This window comes from Pseudophryne corroboree, chromosome 3 (assembly GCF_028390025.1).
Source record: "Pseudophryne corroboree isolate aPseCor3 chromosome 3, aPseCor3.hap2, whole genome shotgun sequence".
Lineage (NCBI taxonomy): Eukaryota > Metazoa > Chordata > Amphibia > Anura > Myobatrachidae > Pseudophryne > Pseudophryne corroboree.
The window spans coordinates 55,204,285-55,217,050 of record NC_086446.1 but is presented as its reverse complement, the minus strand read 5'-3'; the positions used below and the strand labels follow the sequence as shown (position 1 = coordinate 55,217,050).

At 48.7% G+C, this 12,766-nt stretch overlaps 1 protein-coding gene across 1 annotated transcript in view; it reads right to left on the bottom strand.

Annotated features, from left to right (window-relative positions):
- LOC135057154 (NACHT, LRR and PYD domains-containing protein 3-like) overlaps positions 1-12,766 on the bottom strand; it is a 192,243-nt gene that overhangs the window by 14,272 nt on the left and 165,205 nt on the right. The window contains exon 7 of the mRNA XM_063963053.1: positions 6,461-6,631. Within this exon, the coding sequence (XP_063819123.1) occupies positions 6,461-6,631 (171 nt within the window). The remainder of the gene's footprint in view (positions 1-6,460; positions 6,632-12,766) is intronic.

Below are 12,766 nucleotides of genomic sequence, written 5' to 3'. Positions count from 1 at the left end.
TTTACTCCTCCCCTCGGTGGTGGCTTCTCGTCATCACTAGCAATGATGTGCCTGTGCCCTACTGCACAGCGATCTTTGCCTCCTCTCCTCCTCCCACAAGCACCTCTCCCGGTGGCTAACCCGATGACTACACTGGGTTCACTCTCCTCAGGACCAGGCCCTTGGTCGTGATCTGGAGCGTCCTCTCCTGCCACACCACACTATGGGACACCAGTGGGCATCGGCGGCTCGATGCCGTGGGATCTCCCTTTGGCAGCTGTGCTCAATAACCGCAGGTATGCCCAGCATTGAAGCTCTACTTAATCTCCAGCTGCCGCTGTGGGTTTACTGCACAGCTCTGTCAGCGGCACTTGTATACCAGGCGTGCACACTTGCTTTGGGATATCTCTATCTCCATCTCACACGGAGTTCTCCCAGGACTCGCACTCGCTGTCTCCCCTCTCCTCTCACCATTTCCTCTTGTTCCCAGCATCGCCAACCTCCTCTCGCCTCAACACAAGCCATCTCTCGCGCCCCAACTTCTAGAGGCTTCCCACTAATGGAAACATACGGGGCAGATTTATTAAGCCTAGAGAAGTGATAAAGTGGAAGGTGATAACGCACAAGCCAGTCAGCTCCTAACTGTCATTTTTCAAACACAGCCTGTAACATGGAAGTTAGGAGCTGATTGGCTGGTGCGTTATCACCTTCCACTTTATTACTTCACCAGGCTTAATAAATCTGCCCCAGAGTACCTCCACACCACAAGTAGTTTTATGCACTAACCATGTCATTACCACTAACTTTACAGCATTTCTCTGCTCACAATCATCTTTGTATTACGCCTTGTAGTTTATATTAAAAGATTATATAGTAAAGTACTCAACACATTTAATATTTCCAACAACATAACATAAATATGTTACCAGGTGGCTACAACATAGTCACAGATGCATGGCTGTACACAAGAGGAAAAAGTGATACTAGCATTATACCAATGGTCACAGATTCACAGCTGTACACCAGGGGAAGGGGCGATACCGACATTTGCACATAGTCACAGATTCACGACTGTACAACAGGGGAAGGACTGATACTAGCATTAGCCCATGGTAATAGACAGGAGAAGATCTAGGCACGGGTAAGCAGGGCAGGTGTCCGAGGTCCTGCGGCCCATGGGTGCAGCCTCAGTCACCCTGCAGGTATCCCACCACCCACCCGCACCCTGCACTCCGGCTGCTGCAAGCACCTTGGGCTGTGCGGGCGCCCGGTGCAGCCTGCACCATTGTCAGATGCTAGAGGTCATAATTGATCTCTAGTGTCTTTGCTGCGCTGCTATGGGAGAGATGTCATGATAAATCCGCCTGTCTGGGACTCGCCGAGAGTTGCTGCAGTGCCGCGGGCACCAAACGGAAGGAGGCCCATGGCGTGAATCCCCTTGACAACAAGCAAACAGGTATCCATTATTGGGCAGGCCAGGGCATTACTGGGGCATAATAAATTATGCTGGGCAGTTCTGTGTGGGGCACAATAAATTGTCTGGGGCATTAATGTGTATAATACACAGTAATGCCCCTGACACTTTTTTATGCCCCACACAGTACTGCCTAGGACAACGTATTATGCCCCACAGTGTACAGATAATTATGGTGCTGGGGGAATTACTGTGTGGGGCATATTATGGTATGGAAGAATTTCTTTGTGAGGCATATTATGGTGCTTGATCATTACTGTGTGGGGCATATTATGGTGCAGGGAGCATTATTGTGTGGGGCATATTACAGTAGGTACAGGTGGCATTACTGTGTGGGGCATATTATGGTGTAGGGACATTACTTTGTGGCATAATTTGGTGGATTTTTTTCCCCTTGAAGACCACACCCATTTTAGTGAGGTCACGCAAACTTTAGAGAGGTCATGGCCCCTGTATGTGGGGTGCGCTTAAAAAAATAGTTTTTATAATGTCTATGGGGGGGCACTTTTTTTTACTGTTCACTCTGGAAGCCAAAATGTCTAGAAACGGCCCTGCATTTACACTCCTAATATACTGCTCTGTATGTCTAAAGGGGATACACATGGAGAGATGTATGCTTAATTTATAAGCAATCTGACTAGATTGCTTAAAAATTAAGCACGGATCTCTCCGTGTGTATGCCCATAGCGATAGTGATGCGCGGCCCCACGCGTCGCTACTGCTGACTCTAGATTGGCCTGCATGCAGCCCATATCTAGTTAGGTCGCTCACTTCACCCATCCCCTTGCTCAGCACACATCGCACTGTGTGCTGAGCGGGGGGAGAGATGTGTGCTGAGCAGGGGTTAAAGTGGGGGTGGGGAATGAGGTGGAACGGAGTTCCGCCACCTGTAATTGTAGGTGGAACAAGTTCCACCTCCTCCATGGCCTTGCACAGTAATTCCATAACGTGTATAAGCGGTACAACTGTGTAGCATAATGTGAATAAGGGTCACTGCTGTGTCATAAAGTGAATAAGGGACACTACTATGTGGTGTAATATGAATAAGGGGCACTACATGCGGTGTAATGGGAATAAGATTGCTCTGCTGTGTGGTGTAATTTGAATTGGGGGTACTATGGTGTGACCATACCCCTTCCTTGTGAGACCACTGTCTCTTTATAAAATATGGGAGATAATGCACAAATGTATAGTTTGCAGGGGGACGCCGGACACCCTAACACTGGCCCTGGTTCTGCCTAATGGGAGGTGTGTGTGTGTGTGTGTGTGGGGGGGGGGGGGGAGGGGTTGGTTCCACCACCTCACCTGGACCACTTTAAGCCCTGGTGCTGAGCTTTCTGAGCTAGATCGCTCAGCACACATCTCCCCTTGTGTACCCCTCTAAATATTAGTCATGAGAGTGAGGGGACAATGTTGGGTTATTATCTAGCACAGGGTCTAATTCAGATATGATCATTTACTCTGACATGTGGGGGGACGCCCAACACAGGTGATTGGCTCTGCCTGTAAATTAGGCAGAGGCGATCGCAGCCCTGAGATGCTGATAGCATCACACTGGACTCCCGGAGTGCGCACTCTACAAAGTAATTCAGACTGTGGCCTTTGCAGCTATGCAGTCTGAATAGCTCCACATGTTATGGGCAACTTCCCCACTTCTCCATCTCCCCCACTACCTGGGCAGTAAATAATGCTGATACCAGGTATACTAGAAATGAGACATCAACATAGAATGATAAGAGTCATCAGATACAGGGGGAAGTGTAGCAAGCCTTGGAAAGAGATAAAGTGGAGGAGATGATCTAGCAGAGTCTTTGAAATGAGAGATGTTGATTTATGCAACGTCTCCACTTTATCTCTAATTAAGGCTTGATACATCTCCCCTACCATCAGGGCCGGCTCCAGGCCTAATAGCACCCTGTGCGAGAAAATTTCAAAGCGCCCCATCCCATACTCTGCGCTCCTGGAAAAGTGGGAGTGGTCTCCTGGGAAAGTGGGCGAGGTCTCCCGGGAAAGTGGGCGGGCCTCACAACTTCATATTATCACACTATAAATAAATATATTTTCACACCCCCTCTACGCACACAATTAGCAGCATTACACATAACAGCTACAGCAGTGTTCCTTACACACAATGTCTCCAGTACAGTGACAGATACACATAATGTCTACAGTAGTGCAGTGCCAGATAGACATGACATGCCCCGCAGCAGTGCCAGCTACACGACATGCCCCCCAGCAGTGCCAGCTACACATGACAGTGTTCACTCTAGGATTGTTTTAGGGCAGGGGTGCTGATCATGGGGAGGGCACATTTTGCATTCGGGAGGACACATTTAAGTTAGAAGGGCAAAATGATGTACATACTGTAATGCTTGTTGCTCCGATCAAAATCACGGACCTTGCGCGCCTTCGGCGCACATAAAAAATTTAGGGCCGTTGCTTCGTGGGAAAGGGGCGCGGCCACATAATAGTGGCAATTCGCATTACACCACACAGTAGTGCAGTTAATACACACTGCACCAGGTAGAACCTCCTAGACACTTTGCGCCAGGAAGAGCACGTTAGACACTTTGCGCCAGGCAGAGCACGTTAGGCACTTTGCGCCAGGCAGAGCACGTTAGAGCACGTTAGACACTTTGCGCCAGGCATAGCACTGATACTCATTGCCTAGCCACAGACGCCTAGCGGGAACACTACATGATATGCTCCCCAGCCGTGCCAGCTACACATGACATGCCCCCCAGCAGTGCCAGATACAGAAATGCCCCCACGGTGCCAGATACATAAATGCCCCCACAGTGCCAGATATGCCCCCACAGAGCCAGATATGCCCCCACAGTGCCAGATATGCCCCCACAGTGCCAGAAATGCCCCCGACAGTGCCAGAAATGCCCCCGACAGTGTGCCAGATATGCCCCCCCACAGTGCCAGAAATGCCCCCACGGTGCCAGAAATGCCCCCACAGTGTCAGATAAATGCCCCCACAGTGCCAGATAAATGCCCCCACAGTGCCAGATATGCCCCCCACAGTGCCAGAAATGCCCCCACAGAGCCAGATATGCCCCCAGTGTGCCGGATATGCCCCTAGTGTGCCAGATATGCCCCCAGTGTTCCAGATATGCCCCCACGGGTCCAGAAATGCCCCCACGGTGCCAGAAATGCCCCCACATTGCCAGAAATGCCCCCACAGTGCCAGATAAATGCCCCCACAGTGCCAGATAAATGCCCCCACAGTGCCAGATATGCCCCCACAGTGCCAGATATGCCCCCACAGTGCCAAATAAATGCCCCCCACGGTGCCAGAAATGCCCCCATGGTGCCAGAAATGCCCCCACGGTGCCAGAAATGCCCCCACATTGTCAGATAAATGCCCCCACAGTGCCAGATAAATGCCCCCACAGTGCCCAATAAATGCCCCCACAGTGCCCAATAAATGCCCCCACAGTGCCAGATAAATGCCCCCACAGTGCCAAATATGCCCCCCACAGTGCCAGAAATGCCCCCACAGAGCCAGATATGCCCTGAGTGTGCCAGATATGCCCCCAGTGTTCCAGATATGCCCCCACGGTGCCAGAAATGCCCCCACATTGCCAGAAATGCCCGCACAGTGCCAGATAAATGCCCCCACAGTGCCCGATAAATGCCCCCACAGTGCCCAATAAATGCCCCCACAGTGCCAGTTATGCCCCCCACAGTGCCAGAAATGCCCCCACAGAGCCAGATATGCCCCCAGTGTGCCAGATATGCCCCCAATGTTCCAGATATGCCCCCACGGTGCCAGAAATGCCCCCACATTGCCAGAAATGCCCCCACAGTGCCAGATAAATGCCCCCACAGTGCCAGATAAATGCCCCCACAGTGCCAGATATGCCCCCCACAGTGCCAGAAATGCCCCCACAGAGCCAGATATGCCCACAGAGTGCCAGATATGCCCCCAGTGTGCCAGATATGCCCCCAGTGTTCCAGATATGTCCCCCGTGTGCCAGATATGCCCCCAGTGTTCCAGATATGCCCCCACAGTGCCAGAAATGCCCCCACATTGCCAGAAATGCCCCCACATTGCCAGAAATGCCCCCACAGTGCCAGATAAATGCCCCCACAGTGCCAGATAAATGCCCCCACAGTGCCAGATAAATGCCCCCACAGTGCCAGATATGCCCCCCACAGTGCCAGAAATGCCCCCACAGAGCCAGATATGCCCCCAGTGTGCCAGAAATGCCCCCCACAGTGCCAGATAAATGCCCCCACAGTGCCAGATAAATGCCCCCACAGTGCCAGATAAATGCCCCCACAGTGCCAGATATGCCCCCCACAGTGCCAGAAATGCCCCCACAGAGCCAGATATGCCCCCAGTGTGCCAGAAATGCCCCCCACAGTGCCAGATAAATGCCCCCACAGTGCCATCCATAAATGTGCGACCCCCCCCCCCACCAAATACCTGAGGCGCTGAGAGGGGGAGGAGGAGTGCTGGCGGGAGTGCTGGCGGGAGTGCGGGCGGGAGAGTGAGGGTCCGAGTGAGGGTCCGGGTGGGCGGGCACTTGTGTGTGCTATGTGCGGCGCCGGTGTGTGACATCAGACACCGGCGCCGCGCAGCGCGCATAGCGCACACACGGACGGGACAACGCTGCACACACAGGGCCGGCTCCAGCGTCGAATATGGCGGCGCCAGCGCGCGGCGCCCATTAAGGGTGGCGCCCTGCGCGGCCGCTCTATTCGAACATGCCTAGAGCCGGCCCTGCCTACCATCCATTAACAAGACGGGCACTTACAGAATAGTCTGCAGAGGTCAGAAGCTGGCACCAGAGACACCTGAGTCATGAGCTTGTGTGAACTATACACCCCATAACCAGGGAGGATACACCACTAACACCAGTTACATAAAGCAAATAGTTCCTGATATTTATACTTGGATGATCTAAAAAGGAAATGGTAATAAGTAATTTTCTGTGATTCTGTCTCTTATGCCCCATGTCTGTACTGATATGAGAGATATATTACTGCACTTACTTCAGATCCTGCAGGGCACAGTCTGGATGTCTCAGTCCCTCACACAGAATTTTTATTCCAGAGTCCTCTAGTTTATTCCCTGACAGGTTCAGTCTGGTCAGAGAGCGGGTTGTAGTAAGAACAGAGCGGAGATCATCACAGCAGGAGGAGGTCAGAGCACAGTACCATAACCTGATGGGAGATGAGGGATCTGCATTAGGTCATTTCTTATTGTCATAAACCAATGAGCAGTCATTCAGAACTCGGATGACAAAAATCAAAACAAGTAGATTATATGTATATATATCAGTGATGTGCCATGAGGGGAATGGCTGGGGAGGCACACAGGGGGATAGGTCTGAGTGCTAGGACCCTGTCTCAACCCTACTCACTGTCACTCTCCCATTACTACACTAAGCTTCAGTGTCCATTGATTCTCCTATCTGCATCTCCGTGTCTTCTCTTCCTCTCCCTGCTGCTGTTGCTGACTGAGCTCCGGTCTCTTTACACTACATTGCACTCCCTGGTCACGTGACACATTGCAGGTCTCCATCAGCGCTCGTGGCACACCCCCACACTGAAGCACGCCTCTATTAGTTGTTTCTGTGCAGCTTTCCACATGTGGTGTGGTACGCTGATGTGAGTATACACATGTTTTATGAGCATACAGGAGCTTTCTACTTGTTTTCCATCTGCAGTCACAGCCATCACCAATAACATTGGCACTTACACCCTCCCCATACTGGGTGTCAGGACCATCTTAACATATAGGCACAATGGGCAGCTGCCCAGGGCCTCACAATTCTAGGGGCCTTCAAGTAAATGGCTGTCAGCATGCTGATTGCTGGAAAGCTGGAGCTATCAACCAGAGTGTTGATAGCCAATTACTGTATGGCAGCATGTGGAGAGATGGTGTGGGACCACAAGAGAAGCAAATTATTATTTTATTTATTTATGCCCGTGAATAGGTGGACAGGGGTCCCAGTGCATTGCTTTGCCCAGGGCCTACAATGCTGATAAGACAGTCCTGCTGGGTGCAGGAAATAGACATACACACAACTCAGACTAGGACATAACTCTGGCTACAAGCTCAAAACACTCCCACAGAACAGTTCTTTTGGATATGTTCATATTGTTGCTAACTTGTCACCACTAAGAAACACCTGTTTCTCAGACATTAGGCTAGAATTCAATTGTTTTGCGAGCCCAATCTCCTATCTAAAGTGACAAGATATCGCGGATTGCAATTCAATTGTTTTTTTGTGCTGATCACGCTAACAAAGGTTGGATTATCTGCGTAAAGCTGCTAAACCCGACCAAACTAATGGGTGCAACACGAATAGTCCAATTTAGGTTCCCAAACGGGTCACTTTTCGTGCATTTCTGCTTAATAGCATGGGAGGCTGTGAGGAGAAATGTCAGTGCTGGCGGCCATTCATACAATTGAATTGCTCCATCAGGCACCATCTAGTGGCCGCCGGCGCGACCAACCTTTGAATCTAGCCCATAGAGAACTGGCCAAGATCTGTCTGCCCCTTAATCACACAGAGACAGTGGTGGAACTTGCGGTGGTGCAGCCAGTGCATTGCACTGGGGCCCCACCACACTGAAGGGGCCAACAACCATCAGCATTACAGTGAGTCACTCTGACTAATTGTATACCGCCGCTACTGCCACCAGCACTGAGCCCGCTGCCAGTACCCCTCATATTCTTCCTTTTAACAACAACGCAGCAGCAGCACGACTAGGGAGAAGGTTTCCCAGCCGGAGAGGGAAGAGGGCTGTTCTTCCATCTCCTCCACTATTGTGTGCCTCCTCCTCCCAGACGCCATGCTGCTGCTGACAGATGCTGAGTGCCCCTCCAATGGGGAAGGAGGAGACACTATCTCAGCTCCTCCCCACCACAGTTTCCATACTGTGTCTCCGGCGGCAGCGTGTCTGGCAAATGAAGCACAGGTTCGTGAGCCAATCATAGCTCACGGACCGGCAGCCAATCAGGAGAAACAGCTGCCGATCCGCGAGCTCTGATTAGCTCACGAACCGGTGCTTCATTTGACAGCAACGCTGCAGCTGCCGGAGACACAGGACGGACACAGGAGAGGCGTGCGCTGTGCCCTCCTTCCCGGACTCCCACACAGCACAGCAGTGCAGCGGTGAGTGGGGGAAGCATGTGTAGCTGACAGTGGGGGGGGGGGGGGCATGTTTGGCACTGGGGGCACACCCCTAGCAACAAGCATTACCCCCTGGTAACAAACACTACACCAAGCTAATGAAATATCTGGCAACAAGCATTACCCACTAGCAATGAGCATGACACCCAATGCATGAACCCCCTGGCAATGAGCTTGACACCCAGCACATGAAACCCCTGGCAATGGGCATGACACCCTGAGCATTAAAACCCCTGGCACCGTGCATGGAACCAAGAGCATGGAACCCCTGGCAACGAGCAGGTAATTTAAAAGTAATTAGAAGCCTTACTGTAGGGCTTAATGTGTAATGGGCATTGCGGTGTGTGGCATAACATATTAGGGACATTGCAGTGTGTGTCATAATGTGTCACAGACATTACGGTGTGTGCAGGGGCGTAGCCAGAACTTGTGGGCCCAATAGAAGCATTTTAAAAGTGCCCCTGTCTCAATGCTTCTAGAGAGACACCTTTCCACAGCAGCTGTTAATTTTATGCACAATAAAAGTAACCTAGTGCATTTTCTGAACCAAAGTAGTCTTAGTTAATGTTATGCATCATAATAGTGCCCTAGTACTCCCAATTCGCATTATGACATATTGTTCATATTGTGTCACATTAGTGCCCCAGTTCATATTGTGCTACATTATAGTGCCTCTACTACATATTGTGCCGCACTATAGTGCTAGTGCCTCTACTACATATTGTGCCACACTATAGTGCCTCTACTACATATTGTGCCACACTATAGTGCCTCTACTACATATTGTGCCACACTATAGTGCCTCTACTACATATTGTGCCACACTATAGTGCCTCTTCTACATATTGTGCCACACTATAGTGCCTCTACTACATATTGTGCCACACTATAGTGCCTCTACTACATATTGTGCCACACTATAGTGCCTCTATTACAAATTGTGTCACACTATAGTGCCTCTACTACATATTGTGCCACACTATAGTGCCTCTACTACATATTGTGCCACACTATAGTGCCTCTACTACATATTGTGCCACACTATAGTGCCTCTACTACATATTGTGCCACACTATAGTGCCTCTACTACATATTGTGCCACACTATAGTGTCTCTACTACATATTGTGCCACACTATAGTGCCTCTACTACATATTGTGCCGCACTATAGTGCTAGTGCATCTACTACATATTTTGCCGCACTATAGTGCTTCTACTACATATTGTGCCACACTATAGTGCCTCTACTACATATTGTGCCACACTATAGTGCCTCTACTACATATTGTGCCGCACTATAGTGCTAGTGCCTCTACTACATATTGTGCCACACTATAGTGCCTCTACTACATATTGTGCCACACTATAGTGCCTCTACTACATATTGTGCCACACTATAGTGCCTCTATTACAAATTGTGTCACACTATAGTGCCTCTACTACATATTGTGCCACACTATAGTGCCTCTACTACATATTGTGCCACACTATAGTGCCTCTACTACATATTGTGCCACACTATAGTGCCTCTACTACATATTGTGCCACACTATAGTGCCTCTACTACATATTGTGCCACACTATAGTGTCTCTACTACATATTGTGCCACACTATAGTGCCTCTACTACATATTGTGCCGCACTATAGTGCTAGTGCATCTACTACATATTTTGCCGCACTATAGTGCTTCTACTACATATTGTGCCAAACTATAGTGCCTCTACTACATATTGTGCCACACTATAGTGCCTCTACTACATATTGTGCCGCACTATAGTGCTAGTGCCTCTACTACATATTGTGCCACACTATAGTGCCTCTACTACATATTGTGCCACACTATAGTGCCTCTACTACATATTGTGCTACACTATAGTGCCTCTAGTACATATTGTGCCACACTATAGTGCCTCTAGTACATATTGTGCCACACTATAGTGCCTCTACTACATATTGTGCCACACTATAGTGCCTCTACTACATATTGTGCCACACTATAGTGCCTCTAGTACATATTGGGCCACACTATAGTGCCCCTGATACATATTGTGCCACAACATAGTGCCTCTACTACATATCGTGCTACATTACAGTGCCACTACTACATATTGTGCACTATGTGCCTCTACTACATATTGTGCCACACTATAGTGCCCCTGCTACATATTGTGCCAAAACATAGTGCCTCTACTACATATCGTGCTACATTACAGTGCCGTAGTTCATATTATGTAAAATTATAATGCCCTCCAGTTCTTTTTTTACTGAATTACAATGAACAAGTCCAGGGACATAACTAGATATATTGAGGGCCCCAAGGCAAAAGTTTGTAAGGGGCCCCTATGTACCAGCCAATGGTGAAAATGTATATAATTCATGAAACTTTGACAGAGCAGGTGGGCCCCTCTAAGCTCTGGGCCCCATAGCAGCTGCACTCCCTGCACCTATGGTAGCTACGCCCTAGGGTGTGTGGTATACTATATCACGGGCATTGTGGTATGTGGTATAATGTCTCAGGGTCATTGCAGTGTGTGGCATAATGTATAACGGCATTGCGGTGTGTGTCATAATGTGTCACAGGCATAACCGTGTGTGGTGTACTGTATCACAGGCATTGTATATTGTGATTCTTTGATTAATACACCCCTGATGAAGTCTGTAGGACGAAACGTGTTGGGTTAGCACATTGTTCTCTGACATCTCTACAAAGAAGATAATTTTGATGTTGTTTGAATAACTTAAGGCCCATACACACTTGACGATGCACACGTCGTTAACAACCGTCATTAACGACTTCCCTTGAACTTCCCTTGAACAGCTGAGCAAATGACATGAGCATACACACTACCAACGACCAAAGACGAAAGACCAAAGACAAAAGACCAAAGACGAAAGACCATAGACCATTCATCGTTGAAGCATCCAAGCTGAACAGTTTATTAAAATATTGAGCTGGAAACAGGGCTGGTGAACAGTGGCTTGGTTGTTGGTCGTTGGTCTTTCACACCATACACATTCAACGACGTCTCTGGTCGGTAACGACCATAGTGGAAATTGAGCATACATGCTCCACAGATAAGCGAGGGTCGTTAACGTCCCGCGGGGCCGCGCATCGGTGGTCGTCGGATGCATACACACTTGACGATATAATGAGCGATGTCGTTGATGAGGGCTGAAATTAACAACGTTGTTCATTTTATCGTCAAGTGTGTATGGGCCTTAACACAACTATCGTCTGTACAAACATTGTTTATTGTTATTCTGGGCAAATTGTAAACAGTTTTATGTATTGTTTTCAAAATAAATAAATAAACAATCTCTCTTTTTTAAGAATATTTTATTATACAAAACTTGTACATACCAAAGTACAACATCAGCTCCCTGGGGAAATCTCTTCTTTCAATATATATATATATTCGGCGTGTAGGCGGCACTCACGGCATGAAATAAGACAACAGATGCAAGTCTGGGTTGCAAAATCAACGTTTCAATGTTAAGTGAACATTTTCGTCAGGATTAACAAGTATAACCGTGCCACTCACCTAAATACCCCCGTCTGATGGTCCATGGCGCCAGCGGCCCGTCGAGTCTCGCTCGTTGAATGACGTAATGCTGAGGCGCCGGCTTCGGAGCAAGTTCCTTTCTCTAAACGGGGTGGTGACCGACATAGGACATTATTACAGAAAGAGGTTCGTTGGATTCACCGATTAAGCACGGTGTCTCCCAATGGCCTGAATGAGACCTCATCACTGACATGCTTTTTGTAATTTATAATCATTATATTTCATTTTTTGTTGCTGATTAGTGTTAAAATCATGAATTGGATCTGATTACATATGTTGCTATGTCGATATCTCAGTCAGCATGTGTTTTTTACACAAATATACTGACGTATCTGCTCCTGAGTTCTTCCTGTCTTGTTTTGTTTTTGTTTTTAAAGATTGTCATGGTGATGGGTAATAGCACGTTAACCGGCATTGCGCCGTCGTCAGGACAACAGTGTCCCAGTATGATGACGCAACCGGAAGGTGGTCCCGGCGGGTGCGCCGAGGACGTGACACTGGCGGTATTTGTATTGTGTATAAAGGTAAGACTCTGTAAAGGTGTTTTTATACTTCTGAAGATGGTTTAATAAACCGAAACGTTAAGCTACCA